The sequence below is a fragment of the Papilio xuthus genome, unplaced genomic scaffold (genome assembly GCF_000836235.2).
Source record: "Papilio xuthus unplaced genomic scaffold, Pxut_1.1 DF828258.1, whole genome shotgun sequence".
NCBI lineage: Eukaryota > Metazoa > Arthropoda > Insecta > Lepidoptera > Papilionidae > Papilio > Papilio xuthus.
The window spans coordinates 3,168,709-3,186,640 of NW_013530391.1; the positions used below are offsets into that span (position 1 = coordinate 3,168,709).

General features: G+C 31.9%; 1 protein-coding gene across 1 annotated transcript in view; it reads left to right on the plus strand.

The window, feature by feature from the left end:
• Nucleotides 1-15,278, plus strand: part of LOC106113537 (proton-coupled amino acid transporter 4) — a 21,997-nt gene extending 6,719 nt beyond the window's left edge. Inside the window, exons 2-10 of the mRNA XM_013306365.1 lie at nt 9,140-9,196; nt 10,656-10,772; nt 11,011-11,161; nt 11,420-11,541; nt 12,177-12,261; nt 13,189-13,433; nt 13,526-13,738; nt 14,057-14,226; nt 14,629-15,278. Coding sequence (XP_013161819.1) covers nt 9,147-9,196; nt 10,656-10,772; nt 11,011-11,161; nt 11,420-11,541; nt 12,177-12,261; nt 13,189-13,433; nt 13,526-13,738; nt 14,057-14,226; nt 14,629-14,903 — 1,428 coding nt within the window. The 5' untranslated portion in view covers nt 9,140-9,146 and the 3' untranslated portion in view covers nt 14,904-15,278. The remainder of the gene's footprint in view (nt 1-9,139; nt 9,197-10,655; nt 10,773-11,010; nt 11,162-11,419; nt 11,542-12,176; nt 12,262-13,188; nt 13,434-13,525; nt 13,739-14,056; nt 14,227-14,628) is intronic.
• The last annotated feature ends 2,654 nt before the right edge of the window (nt 15,279-17,932 follow it).

Genomic DNA, 17,932 nt, shown 5'->3' on the forward strand with positions numbered 1-17,932 from the left:
CCCTTTGTCCATCTGACAAGAAGGTTTTCGCATTAAGGGCTGTTACTGGAACAGATTTTTCGTTGAATTTAGGTGGCCGCTTGATCGTTGGGCACCTTCTAGTATCAAAAAAGCAATGTTGTATTTGACACTGTGGAGTCTGACTTACGTTTCAATGTGGATTTCAAATATGTTTGCACATCTAAGTAAATACTAAATGTACACATCAAAAAACTGCAAAGACATGACAAAACACGACGATAGTTAGGACTCAAAAAATGTTTACTTAAATTCTTTGAAACAATCATCATAACCAGCTCACTATACGTCCGCACCGAGGGACTCGGAGCCACCCCTAAGTTAAGGGTGATTAGGCTATTGTCAACAACGCTGGCCTAGTGCGGGTTGGTTGACTTCACACATGTCTTTGAATTTCTTCTCAGATATGTGCAGGTTGCATCACGATGTTTTCCTTCACCGTAAGAACGTCGGATAAATGTACATATGTAATTCGGAAATCGAAAAACATGTTGGAACATGGCGAGATTCGAACCCAGGGCATGCTGATTGCAAATCAAGTGCTTGACCCCTGAGCCCCCTACGCTTTGAAACAATACAAAGCCTTAAAATATCTAAATAAATGTGTCTGAATGATATTGAACTGTAAAATGTTAAAATGTAGTTTACATTCTATAGAAATCTCATGAAAGATCGAATCAAAATTGAAAGAAAATGCCAATGAATTAAATAAAAGTAAATCACATTTCGACCAACGCCGTCTCGTAAGCCGCGGCAAACGGCCGAAAGACCTTCAACCCGATAGTCGTTTCTTTATTTCCTCATGTCCAAGTCAAACAATTGTATCAGAAATTGTTGCAAAACATTTATTCTCTTTGTTCTATTTTCACTTAAAATGATACTTAAAATTATGTTAAATACTTTAAAAAATCAAAATAAGTTATCAAATCAAAACTACATAATAAACAAAAAATATTTACTCATGAATACATGATTTATCTTATATATAAAATTCTTGTGCCACAATTTTCTTTCCCATACTCCTCCGAAACGGCTTGGCCGATTCTCATGAAACTTTGTGAGCATATTGAGTAGGTCTGAGAATCGGCTACTATCAATTTTTTCTTATCCCGCACGGACGGAGTCGCGGGCGACAGCTAGTTATATATATATCTTCTCGTTTTTATAAAGTGTAGAGTGTGGAACTATGACACACAATTCTTTATCTTCCTTTATTACTCATGCTCTAAAATTGCATAGAATTAAAATAGTTTTTGTCCACATGCCACGGTTCAGTTACCACGTAGCGTAGTTAAAAAATAGTTAAGTAATCAAGATTATTTTAATCTGTTGTAAAGCCAAAATCATGTTTAATTGTGTGATATTACTTAAATTGTGCAAATGATTGTTAATTTGTTCAAAACTAAATGGCATATGAAATTATGAAATACTAGCTGTCGCCCGTGATTCCGTCCGCGCGGAATTAAAAAATAAACTTAATAAGCAACCTATGTGTTCTTTCCGACTATGTACTATATCTATGAAAATTTCAGTGTGATAGCAGTCGTTTTGGAGATACTCGTACCTTTAAACAAACATCCATCCAAACATTCGCATTTATAATATTAATAAGATTAAGTAAGAAGCAAGATGTTTAGCCGTACTAAGCGTATTATGCTATTTAATCCATTATCCTTGAGTAATGTAGGTACAGCTTTACCCTTTAAATAGCTTGTCTACCATTCACGCTTTAATATTGTTTTGGAAAGTTGTTCGCACGCTGTTTACTTTATATTTCTCAAAATCTATTCTGAAAATACTTTTATAAGTAATTCTAATAGTACACAATTTAATTTTAGATTTTTTTGAAAACTTTTGTAGAGTTTGCGTCTGTAATTCAATTTTGTTTTTTTCTTTTACATTTTAAATGAAATCAGAATTCTAAATACAAAACTTTATTTAAATATTTTACAAGTTTTTGCAAAATACCGTTTAATATGATGGATAGTTTGGTGTTAAAAATTCTTCAAAGTGATTTTTTTTTGTTAAAGTTTTAGTAATATTTTAACTTTATTTTTAACAAAAGCAATTAATTAATACTAGTAGAAATAACCTTTACCTTTTTACGGATATCTAAGTCATCTTGGATATTAAATTGTTAGATTCAACACGGTAGAAGAAATATTTAAGACTGAGTTAACTACATATTTATTTCCAAGCTTCCGTTAGTATGCAATTTCTTTAATAATTTAAAATTTAATGTCAACTTTATATAAAACCGACACAATTACTTACTTTTCAAGGTAATTGAATAAAGTATAAAAATAACGGACGTATCCAAGGAAGATAAATATCAGACTTCCGATTTTCCTTGTTCTATTCAATATATTTGATAGAAGGAAGACAGTGAGTTGTGCGATGAACGTAAAATGCAAGAATCGACAGTAAAAAGATTTGAATAAATTTTTTTGTTTGAAAGAAAACGGAACTGTACAAAAAAGGGATTAAAAAAAGAATAAGTTTGGTGTCTAAGACTTAACGAATATGATTTATATGACAATACAAGACAGCCTTTTATCAATTACAAACATCTTTTTGCGAATTAAAATAATAAAGAACCTTAATTTCATAATTCGAATTTGCGAAATTCTTAATAATATTATAAATGTGAATGTTTAGATGGATGGATGGATGTTTGTTTGAAGGTATCTCGAGAATGGCTTAATGAATCTTGCAGAAATTTGGCCTAGAAGAACACATAGGCTACTAATAATTTTTTTAACTCCGCGCGGACGGAGTCGCGGGTGATAGTTAGTTGGGTAAAGGTTTTGACATTTGAAAGCAGAACAACAAATCATTGGAGTAGAAGATCTTTGTACAAATATTACTTTAAAGTTAGGAATGTAACTAATAAATGTTTTTCCACGGTAAACGAGTACGTCGAGTTGTTATACTGTTGGCTATCATAATTAAACGTGTCCAGATAAAACGTTGCAATTATGTGTTCTTCAAAGAATGGCGAGCACTGTAAATACAAGAAAAAACCGTTTGATTACAAAATAACTGATGGCTAAGATAAAGATAAAAAACATTAACAAACAAAATGAACATTTATAACAGTAAAATTAAAACTAAATTTTTACTTTTATTTTTTACGTTGTTTACAAGTGTGATTTGAATATATGTTCGAGACAATTTCAAAAATACTAAATTAATTTTGATTTCTTTTCTAAGCCAGGGCCAATTACTAGTTATTTTTGAAGGAACGTGTAATTAAAAATGTGTTTTAGTAAACACTAGCTGTCGCCCGCGACTCCGCCCGTTTATTTATAAAGACTTAATTAGTAGTCTATTTGTTATTCCAGACTGTTCCACATCTATGCCAAATGACAGCGAGATCCATGCAGTTCTGGAGAAACCTTCTAACAAATATACATCCAAACATTTTAATTTATAACATTATAGTTAGATTAAGATTTACTTCTTTGTTTAAACCAGAGATATTATTCAATTATCTCATTAAAATCTAATTAACAACCAGCAATAAAATGTTAATGTGTCCATTAAAGCATTAATGTAAAAACAAAATGCGCGCGAAACGATGTAACCTCCCACATGCTGTTGATACAGCGTGTAGCAAAGTTGTACACGTGTATTCGTCCATTTAATGTTGTTAACGTTTATTCGTACTGTACAAGAATACTAATGTGACGTCATTCAGACTTCATATGTTTTTCGCAAATTAATTAATGACATTTATAAATTAAAGGTTCAATACTTAGGCTACGCGTTCTATAGTTTTTACAAGAACTCACAGCAGCTACAATTCAGACATCACTGCTATAACATAACTAAATACATATGTTTATTTTTAACAAAATAATGAATTTATTTCATCAGAATTTTCTTTAAAATCACATTTCAGGATCAATTTTTTTTATCTTGTCAAAGCTGACGTCACAGTTGTCTATAATTTTAATGACGAAGTTGATTTCTCTGATCAATAACCTTGCATTGTTGTTTTCTTTTCGCTTAGCCTTGTATTAAGAAAACGAGATAAACTCTACAAATAAATATCATTTTATACAAATTACGCTAGTTTATCGACGAAAAAAAACACTTTGTATAGTCAAACAAGGATATCTTGTCCGGTGAAAGACGCGCTGATATTTAATTCTGTCAGAAAACAGGCATGAAAGAAAAAAATTACTTGACAGCTAAATTACGGAAAGGATCTTGTGACACTTTTTTGAAATTGACAGTAGGGCTAGAACTGAGAAACCTATCTTTAGTTTGACTTATACCCACCGGGTCAGATAAGTTCGTCGATCTATTAAACAGTTCAATGAGTTCAATTTAAATACAATGTTTTTCAAATTAATTTGCTTTTACTACTATTATAAATGCGAAAGTTTATATGGATAGTTTGATGTATGTTTATTAGAAGGTATCTCTAAAACGGCTAAATAGATTTCGCTGGAATTGGGCGTATACGTAGAAAATAGTATAGAAGAACACGTAGGATACTATTTTTTTTAATTTGAGGTTGAATTGAGTCGCAGCGACACATATAAAGTTCTTTGGCGTTTTTATTGGAATGTGAACTATAAAATAATTATACGCAATTAAGTATTTAGCTTTAAGAAACAATAGGCACATACTTTTCTATGTATTACACAAATTAGTAATAGAAACATAAGCCTTAACAATTGACTGAATTAACAATTTTAATACTACGCAAAACATTTTGCTTCATTTGTAACATGATCTTATAAAAGTTAATTTTAAATTATAATCTTTATTACTATAAATGTACATAACATAGCCATTTATAGAAATGCTGAGGTATTAATAAGAAATAAATGAATATTTATATGTTATGATTATTAAAATGAAGTATTGAACATTCTACTTAGTAGTTACTTTGTTAAGATCCTGTTCTACAATGTCCAAGTAAAGTGCCGGATAACTAACTTATTTGGAGATTGTGAAACTCCAACGACATTATTGGATAACTTCCAAGAAACTTATTCCGGACTTCATTTGGACATTGTGAAACAGGCTCTGATTAATACTCGTTTGTTTGAATCTTACCTCTTTGTCTTAGATTTATATTATTAGGATTATAAGTTCCTATTTCCATTTCTATTTCTGGCATATTACTCTCAATTTATATAGCAGTCGCGCCATTGAAAATAGGATCCCCGACTCCATGAAAAGTGGCCAAAGGTGCGCAATTCCCATTATGATTCCGTCGTCAGAAAGTAAAAAGAAATTTAAATGCTCACAAAAAAGATTGCTATCCTATTTCGTCGAATTCTTATTCTTTGATGGCTTCTTGCTCGTGCCACCTATTAATGTAAAAAAAATATACAGATTTTCTTTGACATACAGGCATTCCATGTAAATCAAGCGATACAATCATCTAGCACGTGTTAATCTGAAGGTCGCGTTTAAATTGTTTTGATATTAATACTTTAAATGATGATGATGATGATATTAATCAATTAAGATAATTATATTTTTTTTCTTTCTGTGCATCCTCTCCTCCGATTAAAGGTAGGCAACGCATATGCAATTACGTATGTCTATGGGGTCACTTCGCTATTTCAGTTGGCCGCTGGCTCGATCGGCATCTTATGATATAAAAAAATGGTAGGAAATATGTTTTTAGTTTCAATCAAACTTAAATAATTAATAAATCAGAATGAGAGCATACTATCTTTCTAATATTATAATATAAGTTTAGATGGATGGATGGATGTTTGTTTGAATATCGCTAAAATTTGGCACAGATGTTGAACATAGTTTGGAAGAACATATAGGTTACTTATTAAGTTTGTTTTTAATTCCACGTAAGCAGAGTCGCGGGCGACATCTAGTTGTTTTTATTTAAAAAAAAACAATAGCATAGTATTTTATGATAAAAATCATATCATGGCCATATAACAGGGAAATCTACTAAAGATCGTTTTTCATCATAAGACTAAAAACTTAACTGTGGGCGCGTTAAGAAAACAACTACAAAAAAAACTTCAATTACTTATTTTAATCTAAAAATATGTTTCTAGTTAAATTCAATACATACAGAAATGATTGCCAAAAACATGGTTTATATAAAAAGTACATAATATTTATTATTTGTACTAACTTACACTTGACGTAACGTTTTTCGCCGTAAAGTGATTTTTCTTCGTACAATAAATACGATAATAATTCGTATAAACATTGCGTGTATACAGGCTATTTAGTTTAGCGAAACGCATTTTGGTATTACGTCGTATTTTAAAATATATTGGAATAAATGTTCATTACTACACAAAAGAGATATGTACAATGATATAAGTTATGACGTAACATAAATACAAAAAAATTAAAATGTAGCAAAAGGAAAGCTCAGCTGATACAGGAACGACCGAGTCCATCCTTGCGCTAGTTTTCAACAGGCCCCTTTCCTCTTCTACCATTTTCAATTAGGTTATTTACACTAAACATTTTATAAAAAAAAACTATAATTTTAAGTAGTTCAAACAGAGTAAATACATATTAACCTGTTAACCGGACAAGACGTATAAATGCGTCAGGCGTAAACAAATATTTTATTTAGTAGAAATCAAGTAAATGGTTTGTAAATAACCAAAACTAATAATAATAAAAACCAATATCATAGCTACGACTTATATAACTTTAATATAATTTATATCAAGATGATTTAATTACAATTAACAAGGTAAATTGATATTAGACAATCACCTAAGAAAATATAAAATGTTTTCTGTAAAATGTAATATTAAAATATTCATGGTTTTCTTAGAGTTACTAGAAATATTTTTTTTAGAGATAATATTTTTAAAGCACGTAGCAGAACTCGTGTGGGTATTACTTAGACGCTTTTCTAAAATGTACGTCGTTGTAAAATATAAATCTTTATTTAATTTTCTATTAAATTATTTTACGTTACAGAATAATATTTTCAAATGTCATTTCTTAACGTAATTAAAATAATAAGATAATTGTTCAAATATATAATCTAATCATATATAATAAATAAATTCTAAAAGTATTTTATGTTTTTTTCTAAAAATGACCTTCAAAACAAAAATACCTTCGAGCAATAATATTTAAAATGTGACCTAGAAAAAAAATTTGAGAGCAGAGGAAAAGTCTAAATGAAGATAAAACTATTGTCAGAATAATTAACATTTCTTAATAAAGGAAATTTAACAATCAGAGTCCAGTTGGCCGTCCCAGATTTTGACTACAGAGAAACGGACAAGGCAAAGGACCGGCCGTTGTACTAATTAAATTAAGTCACTTTTGGAGGGGTGTTGCTGACACTAATGTCTGTATCAAAGCATACCGAGAACGAGCTAGCAAGTGTTGGAAATATTGTTAATTTCAATTTTATAAAGTCAGAGATCCCAGGCTTTAATTGATTAAAATAAGACATAGAGGGATCCATCTTTAGGAGGTCGGATCGAGGAGGCGTCGGTGGAGGACAAGATACACTTGAGGTCGCTGCACTAATCTAGTTTTTTAAGTCATCTTCCCGGCCATTCTCACCCATGTGTAGCGCGATGTTTTATAAACCTATAATAGACAACAAAATAATATGGTGCAGTAATCTATGGTTACGGATTCTAAATACGTAAATCAATAAAGACAACTCAATTAAGAACAAATACACTACTAGACTTCGAATGAAAGATAAATGGATAAGGAAAAGATATATTAAGGGTTTAAGAATGTTTCTCGTACAATATACGAATAAGTGACGGGTGTAGACAGACCAACAAAAGGACTAAATAAAAATAAGTACCAGAATAAGTAACCTAAAAATATATTACTTCGGTAAGCATTGCTAATAGCGTAAACGTTACCCAGACTAAATAAGAAATGTAGGTATCCACGTCGAGAATTATCTTACACAATAAAATGTCTGCCAACGCTGAAATGTTGATCGTAAATATATACAATACTAGCTGTCGCCCGCGACTCCGTCTGCGCGGAATTAGGAGAAAAGACACAATTAGTAGTCTATGTGTTCTTCCAGCTTATATCAAATTTCAGCAAAATCCATGCAGCCGTTCTGGAAATACCTTCTAACAAACATTCATCCAAACATTCGCATTTATAATATTAGTAAGATAAGCGGTAACTTTACGGAATAAAGATTGAATTCCATTGTGGTAATAACTACGCTCGTGTAGGTTAATGGAATATTTTTCATAGTCTGTGTAACATATTGACAAAAGATCTATTGGAAAAAGGGAAATAATATATTTAAAATATAGAATTCATTGGATCGGCTCAACGTTTCACAATTTTCTATAGTTTTATTTCAAAATTTACCTTATAAACAATATGTCAAATAGATTAGATAATAGGAAAATTTCGATTTTCATTTACCATGTTTGCGCCATTGGTAACAAATAATCTTTTCAGTTAAAATATAATCTTCAGATTCATCTGATAAGTTTGTTGCTATTGGCATTGATTTCATCATTTGCTAGTCATCACAAGTTATCTTAACAAATGTCAATATATCTAGGGTTTTTGTACTGTGCAAGCACAAGTACATTCCTGTACCAAAACGTATTGTCTCTTTGAATCATCATCAGTTCACTATATGTCCCCACTGAGGTGACTAGGCCATCGTTAACCACGCTGGCCCAGTGCGGGTTGGTTGACTTTACACATATCTTTGAATTTCTTCGCAGGTATGTGCAGGTTGCATCACGATGTTTTCCTTCATCGTAAGAACGTCGGATAACTGTACATATGTAAATCGAAAAACACATTGGTACATGGCGAGATTCAAACCCAGGCCTTGCAGGTTACAAGCCAAGTGGTTAAACCCCTGAGCCGCCTACGCTCTCCCTTTGAATAAACAGAGATAAAATATATTTCAACAAAAGTGTTTCTGTTGGAGAATTTCATAGTTATATTGACACCTTCAAGTGATGTTTGCAAAGCAATCGTAATGCGTTATTTGTAAGGAAGTATTGTTTTCGACAGTTTCAAAATATACTGTTTATATGTATTATCAGTGACGATTATTATTATTGTTAGTTTTTCATTAGTATGTCTTACTTTGTTTACAAGGAAATCACTCTTTATGTTATAATTGTTTTTGTTGCAGATAAAAAATGACGCAAGAGAAAAGCAAAGATTCATTGCCAGAGAATTTTAACTCGACGTAAGTTTTTATTTTGTACTCTGTGCTATTTAAGGTATAGACAGTATAAATAAATGCGAAATTTTAATGGTCTTAAGTATGTGTGTAAATTTGCAAGTGAAAAGAACACCTGTGTAACATATATTAATTATTTTCAGTTTAACTTCTCCACTCTAATCTTGGTTTAGTTAAGTTTAGTTTTATACTTGCAAATATTTATTCATTGAGGGGCTTGGAGCCTAACCTAGATCAGGGGTTACTAAGCCATAGTCAACCACGCTGACCCAGTGTGGGTTGACTTCACATATATCATTGAATTTAATCACAGATATGTGCAATCACAATGATTTCATCGCGATTTTTCTTCACCGTAAGAACGACTTATAAATGTACATATGTAAAACGAAAATCAAAAAACATATTGCTATATACATGAGGGGATTCGAACCTTGCAGATTACAATTCAAGTGCTAAATCCCTTGGCCATTGATACTCGTATTTATGTATGGCGTCTGTAAATAAATGAATGCGTAAAACGCAAGAGAAGGAAACGAAAGATCTTCATTCGATTAAATGTATCGCAGTATATTTGAAGAACCTTTATCAACATTCGTAGACAAAAGGGCCGCGCTTTACATTACTAAATCTAACTCGGTGAATACAAATAAAACCTTAGAATTCTTTTTTACCTCTTGTTAACACGAAGGTTGAAAGAGGATTGCCAATTCAGTATAGCGTGTGCACTTTGATTAAATTAATTTGAAGTTATTAAGTAGCAATGACTTCAGTACTTTGTTATGGAATATCCGTAAAAATATGTATGAAATATCACACAACCAAACTGTTTAAACGACTGATTACGATGCCATTAATTAATATCACCTTTACAAAGTTTCTAAACCCATTTAACTTTCGTTTATTTTATTACCGTCTCTTGTTATACTCACAATTTAGAAATTGTCAATACGGGAGTCAGTTAATGTAGAATTACTTGACTGTTTAACTAATATTTAACGGACTCTGAGTGATGTTTGTATTTTTTTATTTACGATAAGCATTGTGTTGGTTTGAATTAAGGTTTCTATCAATCATTTACCTTGAGATTTTCTATGCCATTACGTGATAGTCTGTCGACTGGAACGTTGTGATGACACGACAAAGTTATCTGACCTAGTGGGTATAAGCCAACCTTTTTTAACAATTATATTGGGTTACTAGCGCCTGAACTGTACCAGTCTTGTAATTTTTACTAAGGCATTTTCTATACCTATCCTATGCCTATCTTATTATATGTAGGTTTTATATTTTTTTCTAAAAGAAGTGACCGCGATAGCGTCTGGTCTGTTACACGCCTAGATAAGCTAGTAGCATTTCATGAAACAAATTGTTGTCTCCTTGAAAGAATATTAAAAAAAATAATGACCTTAAAATGTTTAATAGTTATAAATTATCCATAAATATAAAATGTTTATGTTTGTAGAGCTAATTTAACAACAAATGCTGGATTCCCATCGTCTCTTAGTATATCTTCAAAAGATGTAAACGATGACAAACCTTATAATCCTTTTGAACACCGAGAAGTTGAACATCCAAATTCGTAAGTATAAAATTCAAAAACATTTTTTTTAAGAATAACTTAAGAAATAATTTGAATCACCCAACTCAATAATAATAATAAGAAAGTCAAAAACATTTCATAGATATGCAGTAGATTGGATCTTTATTCATTTATCTTTAACTTAACTCTAATTTGTACAATAATAAAATACAGGATTTTAATAGTCCCAGTTTTATACTAGCGTGTGTTATTTAGTAATGTAGAATCATTTTTCCAGCACCTTTGGATCAATTCTACATCTCCTCAAAGCATGCTTGGGCACCGGAATCCTGGCTATGCCCGCTGCCTTCAAGAATTCCGGACTTGTCGCTGGATTAATAGGAACTATTTTAGCAGGCTTTATATGTACACATACTGTACATATTTTGGTGAGTGATGATAATTTTTTTATTGTTATTACAAAAGTTACATTAGAAACTTCTTAGTAGAATATGTGTAAGCCTAAATATGTTTTAGAAGTGACACAATAAAAAAAATACTAACGATAGCGAACAATAATGGATAAAAAATACATTTGCAAATTTGATCGCACTATAGGATGCAAATGTTCGTAATTAGTAGACCTGTCATGGAGAACATCATCACTAACAACTTACGAAAAACTGTAATGTCCGTTTACTTTGAAGGTCAGAGCATCTCAGGAATTGTGCGTGATTGCGAAGAAACCATCAATGAGTTTTGCGGAGACTTGCGGCGCCGCGTTTACCTACGGACCGAAATCAATCCGATCGTGGGGTGGTGCAATAAAGTAAATATCATTTTCCATTACCATACCTCAGACGGTTAAACTCCGCAATACTTTATGTATTTTTACAACACTCTGTAAAATATTTTATATTCAATCTTACGCTAGATTTGCATTGCAGTGACTTGTATTGTTACATGATGACATCTCTTTCATTCTCTTTTACAAAACTGAAACAACATTATTTATTAATAAATGTGTCAATACAGCCGAAACCCATAGTTATTCAGGTTTTATGATGTCCGTTTTTCATTCAACCGTCTTGCGTCCCGGTGGCCTAATTTACTTCTCTTTCTCTTTCCATCCTTTTTCTTATAAGGAGAGGATGGGAAGTGGAAGTGGACTTTCCGGATGAGAGGATGCATGGGAACGAAAAATATTTTCATTTTGTGCATCCTCTCCTCTGTCGATTAAAGGTAGGCAACGCATATGCAATTGCGTATGTCTATGGGCAACGGTCACTTCGCTATTTCAGCGATTTCAGGTGGCCGCTGCTCGTTTGCCACCTTATGATATAACAAAAAAAAATCAAATCTATTTTTAACCGACTTCTAAAAGAAGCAGGTTATTAATTCGTCTGTATAATTCATTAATCTTTAATATTCATTATTCATCAATTTGTTTTTGTTTTGTTTTAGGAAGTTGGTAGATTATTCATTATTCTTGACGTACTTCAGTGTCCTATGCGTTTATGTCGTGTTCATTGGATCGTCGTTTAAGGAGGTTTGTATTTGAGATTTTTGGTTTATTTCAAAAGCAGTTTTTAAACTAAATAGCTACGTGCTTTCTTGTTTAAAACAGTGTCAAAATACCTTATATTATTTAGTAATGTTTTTTTTCCCTCTTGTGTCAAGTGTTATAGAATGTTGTGCTACATATTAAAAGTCAAAACAAATTTAGTTATCACACCTTTTAAAGTGTTCATTTCAAACAACTTTCAAAATCCATTGTTTATTATTTACACATAGATAAATGTAATGCCTTGAAATGTGTGACAAACAATTTATTATTTTATATTAAATAAATAAAAAAAATGCCTAGACGTTTACTTTTCACATAGTAAATATTACTATCGTTTAAGCAAATCCAGAGTATGACATGGTAATTTTTAAAACCGGTGTTTTGTCTGCTTGTTTATTAAGATTACATATTGATAAAAGTAAGGACGCCTGTGATATGAGAAGGTGGGCAGAGATTACAAATTTGTATGATCACGTACACTTAAAAAACCAGGCATGCATCACTCACATGTCAATACTTAGATTCTATGGCTATGGATGGATTTTATTTTATCTCAGTTCGATTCTTATTTTTCCTGGAATTTAACAGGAGCATAAGCTGACTGGACTATAAAATATCTTACATATAGTATAAATGCTTATGTTTCGATGGACGCATGAACGGGTGGATGGATGTTCGTTTGAACGTATCTCCGGAACGGCTTAACGGATCACGCTGAAATTTGGTATAGATGTAGAATATAGTCTGGAAGAACACACAAGCTACTTAATAAGTTTTTCCTTACTTCGGCGCGAATGGTGTCGGGGGCGACAGCTTGTTACAGTTAAAAGACTCATTATAATTTGTTTTGTCTTAGAAGATGATCATCATTACGAAAAGTTTGATGTGAAGGTTTTTTTTTGTTTCTAGGTTTTGGACGTATACGTTCCAAGCTTGCAACTGTCCATACAAACTTATTGTGCCCTGACGTTAGTACCTCTGGTACTGATCTGTCAGATTAGGAACTTAAAGTACTTGGTGCCGTTCTCTGCGATCGCTAATGTCCTCATAGTAATCGTGTTCGCTATCACGCTGTACTACGTGTTTGTTGACTTGCCTCCGATCACCGAAAGAGAAATGGTCTCCAAAGTTTCACAGTGGCCATTGTTTTTGAGGTAATAAAATAAAATCAAATAATCAAATGAAATTGACCATAACATATTAGTAAGTAATATAAATAAGTTCTAAATTAAGTTCTTGTTTACAGTACCGTAATATTTGCTATGGAAGGTATCGGCGTTGTGATGCCTGTGGAGAACGAAATGGCTAAACCTCAGAAGTTCCTCGGCTGCCCCGGCGTATGGAATACGGCTATGATCATTGTCATAACTCTGTACGGAATCGTCGGATTCTTCGGCTACGTTCAGTATGGTGATGACGTCAAAGGTAGCGTCACTCTCAATCTACCTCAGGATGAAATGTAAGTTCACTTCTAGAGAAAGACTTGAAAATCTTTGATTATTTTCAACGTCATCGCTTCATCTTCCTGTCCTTATTACTCTTGCGGGAGGGAGGAGGTCGACACATAAGATTCTCGTACTTCAAATCTATGTATATTCGGACTTTTAAATTCTCATTCCCTACTGAAGATCACGCAATTCATCCAGATGGATGAAGAGACCTTTATTTAAACTTTTTATAAAATATATTTCTTAACACGTTCAAGGAAAACGACTCACCCCGTTTACTTTAATACTTGCAATTATACTTGTAATTGTAATATTGCTATTTATTTCAGAATGGCGCAAAGTGCCAAGTTAATAATGGCCGTAGTTATATACTTTTCTTATGCGTTACAATTCTACGTGCCAATGGAGATGGTTAACAGGATGTTGCAAAACCGGAGCTCAAATAAATTCGAAAACGTCATTCAGATTAGTATCCGAACAATCATAGTTACAATCAGCGGTGAGTTTTTGATGATTTTCCAATATTCACTGGAACATCGATTGAATTTTGTTGAACAAAGTTCAATTGAGTGTTGTATAAAAATGAATAAAAAAAGATTATGAAAATAGTAAGGACGAAAGAAAAATAAATGTTACAGTTTTATTAGCAGTATTTAATTAGCTTTATAAGAACGCACAAAGAGATTGGAAATTAATTTAAAAATAAAAAAACTACTAAAACTACGTCTTTTGTGTTGTACATTTTATATTAAAAATCTACAATTAGGAGATTTGATAACCATTAAAATTTAGGTGTTTTTTACAATTACTTTCTTATATTTATTATATTTATCTTTATCTCGGAAAAGTACAAAATTAACTACTATTTTATTCTACAATATGTTTATTTTTTTGTCTCCAGTTGCAATCGCTGCCGCTTTCCCGAATCTAGAACTGGTCATCAGTTTCGCGGGAGCAATCTTCTTCTCGACTCTTGGTCTGCTGATACCCGCAGTCGTGGATACTGTGTTTTTGTGGGACAGGAACCTCGGGAAGTTCAACTACGTCCTCATCAAGAACACGATAATCGGAATTATATCCATCATAGCATTAGTATCAGGCTCTTACGTCTCTGTTATTGGAATGATAGAAGATTTATCGGGACATCACGACGTTCATTTTAATGTTACTGGATAAAATTAATAATCTTACTGCAGCACTCACCGCGGGTCTTGAGACCAAAATGCCCGTTTGAAACATAATGTTATCTCCGTTTTGTTAAAGATTACGACAGGGAGGCGGAGATGAGGACACATAGGAATGGGAAATATCATCTTTCTGTGCGATCCCTTCTCTGTGTATTAAAGGTAAATCATTTGCAAATGCGACTATCTATGGAAGTCGGTCATGTCGTTATTTTGGCGTATCTAGGTGACCGCTTGTTCCTTTGACATCTTGTGATATAAAAAAATATTTTTTTTAAGCAAGTATTAAGTGACTTTTGAGTGCGGCTGTTAATTATTAAACAAGATTGTGAATAAAGTACAGACTCTGTTTTGGTTGTAAAAAGAATAGGATAGATTTATAAGAGAATTTTAATTCTATTATACAGTACAACCCAACGTTAGCAGTAAGTTTTAATTAAGGTAGCTAAATTATTAATAGCATTTTATTATAATAAAAATAAAAAAGAATGATGATGTTGTTTTATTCATGTTTTAAATCTAAACAAATGAATTGATGAACCCTTTGGCTGCTAAAAAAAACATTTCAGTGCTATGGAGTAAATTGACATATTTATTTATTAACAATGACTTTACTTTGAAGGGACTGACAATTGAATAGGCGGTAGACTGATTGATCCGGAAGACGAAAACCTGTTGCGTCAACCTTGCACGAGTGGGATAATTTTTTACATTTTTTCGGACAAACTGTAAAATCATTGTAAAAATTTATATTGCCCAATAAGGCTATCTCGGTATCAGTCAAACTAAACTATGACGCTCAGTAGCGCCCTCTATAACGACCAAAAATGTCACAAGATCCTTTTTGTACTGTAGCTGGCATAACATTTTTTTATTTTCTGTTATTTCCTACGTCTAAGTAGGTTTTATATATTTATATTCTGACAGAATTGACCGCAGCGCCTCTCTCACCGGTGATATAATCAAACAAGGATATCAGATCCTTGTTTGGCTATATCACAAATTATATTTCAAAACCAACTCGTCTTATGTCTTATACTTTCGTACGTATTCTAAATAATTTATAGAGATCCAAGGTTTTTTGTAACACTTTTTTTAACATAAGGTCATGATCATTTTAACAAAGATTTTCAAAGCCACATTAGTTTTATAATTTAAGAAGAACAAACAATGGAGATAAGATCTCTGTATTTTTGTTGGGTTTAATGGCTATTTTATATTAATTAGAACCACTAATTTTATTACAATAGATGTTATAAAAAATAGTATAATGTGGGTAAAATATAAAAAAAAATTTAAAGGCTACCTCGTGTATTTTTCCTCACCTGACGGGGGAATTATATTTTTCGCTGATAAAGTACTTATAATACAGTAGACATTTCTTACAAAAATTGATATTAAAAAAATGTATCTTAACTTGGCCATGTTCTTTATCTTTACCATGTCACACTTGGGTAAAGACGAATAAAGGTAAACGCGCATTCCTTCACTACTTTCCCAGACTTGCACCGCCCTACCCGACCCGCTCCGCCTCTGTAGACCAGGACTTTAGTAATGCACGTTAACCTTTACAAATTTAGTTTAAACCATTCCGCATATTTAGAACACTAGCCACTGTCGTCACACTTGCTTTAAAAATATTGCTGTCTCTTTCTTTCTAACAGAATTACAGTGGGATAAATAATTTTTATACAGTTCAGTAGACAGTGGAAATCCTAAGTATAAAAATATTGGTACATTTGTTTAACGTAGCATGAACTGAAACATTGCCAACGCTCTTAGAAAAATCTATTACATTTCTTATGTAATAAACGATTGCATGATTATTATCGAAATAGTAATATTTTTTGTAATTATTAATTAAATCACAAACCTTTGGTTTCGCATATTAAAAGCTCTTTATAAAATCAACCGTCCCTGTCATTTTTTATTATCTGTGACAAAATAGAGATAATATGTTTTAAACGGAGTTTTTTTAGCATACATTTTGGCATACATATAGAACATAGACGGAAGAATACATAGCCTACTAATTATGTTTATTTTTAATTCTACGGATTAAGCCGCAGGCGACAGCTATTATTTATAAAAGCGATTTCGTTTTATATAAACAGTTTCCTATATCGATACGCGTGTTAATTAACTCTTACTTTTGTTTGTTAATTAATAACTTCACAAGTTATATTGCCACTCTTAGTTATTTACATACACAATGGCAATTCAATAATACATTGCATAACTCTATTACTAATAATAGTTCAATATCATAATTTAAAAGATTTCCCCTCGTTACTCGAACGTAATAGTGACGGAATTAGAAAGGCATTTTACACCCGGAACAGACTTCAAATTATATAAACACAATTAAAATTTCATAAATAAAGGTTGATCTGACCTAAGTACCACCAAGATCACGACAAATGGGAGATACGTTTAGTACAGAGATGTATTAAAGGTTATACTGTTCAAGGAGTTCATACTGTGCCTCTTCCGTGATAAGAAAGACAAGTTGACTATAAGAAGGTAAAAGGAAACTATAGTATATGTTCGGAACTAAAAATCGAATTAATTTTTTTAGGTTAGTTTTTTTTCAGTTTCTATGGAATACATCCAACGTAAACTTCAAAGTATTAATAAATAATAGTTTACACTTACATCTTTTCTATCTCATATACATTATAAATTGCAGGTAAAGTAGGCAACGCATGTGCAATTGCGTATGTCTATGGGGAACGGTCGCTTCGCTAATTCTGCTATTTCAGGCCACCTGAAATAATTCATTTGCCGCCTTATGATATAAAAAAGTAAAATGTAAACACGATAACAGTATGTTATTATCATAAACTTACAATAATCTCATGTCCGATGACTGATATAATTTAATTTAATATAAATAATTATGAGAACACGACTATTGTTTGTTAATACAATAACACGGATACCTATTTTAACATCGCACATATTTTAATTAATTTAATTACGGCATAAAGTAATATAACATTATAATTTATTTCAGCCTAT